The following is a 4,447-nucleotide window of genomic DNA, read 5'->3' as shown; positions in this document are numbered from 1 at the left end:
AGGACAGAATCGTCGATCTCCTCCCTGACCGGGGTCGTCGTCTTGGCCAACAGCTTGCGCAGTGTCTTGGTGTAGACGTCCTGGAGGGCCTCCTGCATACCGACGTCTAAGAGGGACAGGGTCGCCTGCGGAGAGAGAGAGAGAGAGAAAGAGAGACACAGTGAGTGAGGGAGAGAGAGAAAGAGATGGAGACAGAAGAGAGAGAGAAATACAATGAAATTCATTTGGAAATAATCAAAGCAGACAAAAAGCTTTAAAAAAAATCCACCCGAATCCCATTTCCATGACATCCCAACAACCACCAGTACTAACTCTACTCCTACTACCACCAGTACTAACTCTACTCCTACTACCACCAGTACTAACTCTACCCCTACTACCACCAGTACTAACTCTACCCCTACTACCACCAGTACTAACTCTACTCCTACTACCACCACCACCACTGACGGCTACCATAACCAACACCACCCCTATCCTCACCATCACCCCTACAACCACCACAGCCTTCAACCTACCCAGCAGCCCACCCCCACCACCCTCACCACCATTACTACAACACGCAGCAGGGTTTCCTTACCTGGTAGACTGAGTCCCCTTTGGCCAGCTGGAGCACAGCCAGCAGGCCGTACTCACTGTTGCCTTTCACAATAAAATTCTTTTCTTTGGTGCCCATGACTAGGGCAGGGACCAGGTACTTCATCATGACAGCCGGCAGGGGTTGGTCTGTTTGTCGAGCGAGGTGGCTGGCTAGTTGGCCACACAACTGTTTCACGTCGTTGGAATCGTGCTTCAAACCCTGGCAGAATGAGAGAGAGAAGATTCCAAAGAATAAAAAAGTCCAGAGGGGTTATACAGGGTGCTTTTTGAAGGCTTGGAAGGAATGAAGGCAGCATGCTCTGCTGGGTGGGTCAGTGTCCATGCAGGACAGAGTGTAAATGATTTAAGAGGCATCAGCCATATGCAAGAGAGAAAACTGCGCTGGCCTGGTCATGCGATGCGCATGGATGAGGACAACTGCATAAAGAAGTGCTGAGCTCTAATTGTGGAAGGGGTAGACCCAGGAAGCCATGGGACGAAGTGGTGAGAAAAGATCTTTGGATACTGGACGTCGCTGAGGGAATGAGAAAGGACCTGGAGATGTGGCGATTTGCTGTACTTGAGAAGATGCCTCAAGGTAAGTAAAATTGCTGTCATCCATACATATGTCCTTTGCAGGTGCCACATGAAATACACCTGTCACTGCCACATACAAATAGATGCATGTGGCAATGTAAAAAAAAAAAACCCACAACGCTCTTGGAGTGGTTGGCATTAGGGAGGGAATCCAACAGTAGAGACCTTGCTAAATCCAATTGGAACGTGGAGCTGGCCCAGGTGCTTCCTAACAACAATCACTCCACAGAGTGGGCTGAGTGCATTCCACGTAGCACCAGCAGAGGTGAGGTGGTCAGTTTGGACAAGGCTTTTACAACTGGATGCCCTTCCAGATGCCAACCACTTCAGAGTGTGGACTGGATGTCTTTGAAATGGCACCAACATGGGCAGGGTCACCAAGTAACTTGCAAGACAAGGAATTTTTGAGAGGGGTGGAGGCCATTGGGGGAGGGGATCTTGTGTCAGATGATGAAAGGTTAGAGTGGGACAAAGAGACAGAAACAGGTGTCATGCTGCAGAGGAGGTACAAGGAGAGAGAGAGAGAGAGAGAGAAAGAGAGGGGGAGGGAGAGAATAAGGGCAGAAACAGATGTACTGCTAATTACATATACACGTATATAAATATACACACACACACACACATTATTATATACATAAAGGTGGCAAACAGGCAGAGTCGTTAGCAAGCCAGGTGAAATGTTGATTGGTATTTCATCTGTCTTCACGTTCTGAGTTCAAATTCCACTGAGGTCGACTTTTCTGGGTCTATGAATTAAGTACCAGTTGAACACTGGGGTTGATGTAATTGAATAATTGCCTCCCCCAAAATTTCAGGCCTTGCGCCTTTAGTAGACAGGATTACTTACACACACACACATCTATATGTACAGAATTACTCTCTTTCTCTCTCTCTCTTATGCATAGAAAGTGAGAAGGAAAGTGGTGTACCTACCTTGGCTAAAAGAACCAAAATTTCAGTGGAAGGTTCGAGACTGTTGGTGATTTGGTAACTTAACACATAGGTAGCAGCCCGTAGCCCACTTAGACAGATTGGTATCTGCGGAAAACAAACAAGAAGATTTACGTATACATCAAAATTAATGGTGGCTGCTGTAGCATTTACTGGCAATGTTACAATAATATTGAGTGATTTTTATAATAGAAAGAACGATTAGTCTTGTTTAGGTTGAGAGATCTGGGAGTAACTGTGATATTATTTTGTTGATCTGAAGAGCTAGCCTTCAGTGCTTGCACTGGTTTGTAAAATGTACAATAGTACTATGCAATTTATAACATAGACACTAGTGCAGGATTTATTATAGACTAAAATAAATTATTTTAACATCATGTTGGCTGTGAAACAGCTGAAACCCTACGGATATCATCTGGTGAAATATATATTCATGTCATATCTGCTGGCTTTCTTTATATTATGCATATATTAAAGATTAAAAGAAAAGATACAGTGAACCAAAAAAGCAATTTATTGTCACAATATGGAGGGGAAAATAAAGGAGATGTGTGTGTGTGGGGGGGGGGTAAGGGAGGAGCAATAAGGGAGATGAGGGGGGAATAATAAGGTCATGGAGAAGTAAGGGGGGGGGAAGGATAAAGGAGATAAGAAAATAAGGAAGAGTAATCAGAGAGATAAGGGGATATAATAGGGGTACATAAAGAGATAAGGAAGGGAGAAAATATGGAGGAACAAAAAATAAAGAAAGATGGAGGAATAATGAGAGATTTAATGGGAAAGAGAAAAAAAGAAAATGGAGAAAGGATGCGGAATTGCATTGGGATGACATACCCTGTCAGCAGCAGTGAAGTGTGTGACAGTGTGGAAGACGGCAGGCTGGAGGCTGGGAACCAGGACACGTTCGGCTCCTTCTTTGATGGCTACAGCAAGGGCAACACTGCGTCCATGTCGCAGGGTCCAGTCTGATCCATTGTCTGTATCTGTAAGGAAACAGAAAAGAAGTTAACAAACGTCTTCTCAACCATGTGACCAAGGGTTCAAATTGCATATGAAGCAAGTGTTCTTCTACTGTCACCCTGGGCTGACCAAAAGCCTTCTGAGTGGATCTGGTAGTGACAGACTGGCAGAAGCCCGCTGTGTGTGTGTGTGTGTGTGTGTGTGTGTGTGTGTGTGTATGTATACATGTGCGTGTCTGTTGCATATATGTGTACGTGTGTGTATTTATACGTGTGTGTGTGTGTGTGTGTGTATTTATACGTGTGTGTGTGTGTGTGTATACACTTCACAACTACTACCACTGCTTACCCATCAAATGGGTATTCATCATGTCCGTGAAATCACTGTCTGGTAATGTAACTGTCAGGGCACCAAGGCAGCCGGCTGCAATCAGGCGTGTCGTGTCTTCAGGGCTGTTCAACAACCGTAGCAGTGTACCGCTCAGCGTCTTCCGAAGATTGTCGTTTATCTTGCCCTTTGATCCACCCACACAGTTCCGCAGGGCCTGCAATGTTGTGTCCCTGGAAAATAAAAATAAGGATTGGTGTTTGAGAGAGATTTAGGGCTGCTGAACAGCAAAGGATGAATTAGATAATGTGGACCCAGGTACACACTATGTCTGAACAAAAAACCAACAGGATGGTCACAGGTGGAACATCTATGATCATAGGGTCAGGATTGACCTGGGGCTAAATAAATAAAAACATATCGGATAATGTAATCGTAGATAGAGTATGTTGGAATAAAAGACAGGATGGTCACAGCTGGAGCATCCTTAATTATAGGTCTGCTAGCTCAGGACTAATATACGGCTAAGCAGCAACAAGGACACAATGGCTAATGTAGTCCTAGATACACTATGTCTATATAAAAGGCAAGATGGTCACAGCTGGAACGTCATTGATTACAGGTCTACTGGATCAGGACTGACCTGGGGCTAAGAAACAACAAGAAGGATGGTACTCACCTGATGCTGGTGTCGTCTGTGGTTTTGATGTTTGTGTGTAACTCGGTGATGAGAGGTTCCACCCGGGTATGTATCACAATGAGGCCCCCCATGGCAGATGCTGCCCTCAACCTCACCGTGCGGTTGGCATCATTGAGGGCCTTCGTGAACGTTGTCTGTAACTGAGGTAGGAATGGCTTCATGATTGCGCCGACCTGTAAAATGTAGAAATTGAGAGGTGGTGGTCATGTAACAGAAGTGTGGTGGATATCAGATGAGTGTGTGTGTTTATGTGTGTGCGAGACGTTTTGAGGATGTAGAAAGGTGGAAGGTATATGAGGGGTAAAGCCAGAGGAGGTAAGGGAGAGGAGGGAG

At 45.3% G+C, this 4,447-nt stretch overlaps 1 protein-coding gene across 1 annotated transcript in view; it reads right to left on the bottom strand.

The window, feature by feature from the left end:
* LOC106872572 (eIF-2-alpha kinase activator GCN1) overlaps positions 1-4,447 on the bottom strand; it is a 45,565-nt gene that overhangs the window by 1,545 nt on the left and 39,573 nt on the right. Inside the window, exons 45-50 of the mRNA XM_052977717.1 lie at positions 4,094-4,287; positions 3,436-3,647; positions 2,962-3,110; positions 2,110-2,214; positions 581-799; positions 6-125 (exon numbers count right to left, since the gene is read on the bottom strand). Coding sequence (XP_052833677.1) covers positions 6-125; positions 581-799; positions 2,110-2,214; positions 2,962-3,110; positions 3,436-3,647; positions 4,094-4,287 — 999 coding nt within the window. The remainder of the gene's footprint in view (positions 1-5; positions 126-580; positions 800-2,109; positions 2,215-2,961; positions 3,111-3,435; positions 3,648-4,093; positions 4,288-4,447) is intronic.

Source organism: Octopus bimaculoides, chromosome 28, assembly GCF_001194135.2.
Source record: "Octopus bimaculoides isolate UCB-OBI-ISO-001 chromosome 28, ASM119413v2, whole genome shotgun sequence".
In the NCBI taxonomy this organism is placed as follows: Eukaryota; Metazoa; Mollusca; class Cephalopoda; order Octopoda; family Octopodidae; genus Octopus; species Octopus bimaculoides.
The sequence above is the reverse complement of the archived record's forward strand: the minus strand, read 5'-3'. Positions and strand labels throughout refer to the sequence as shown.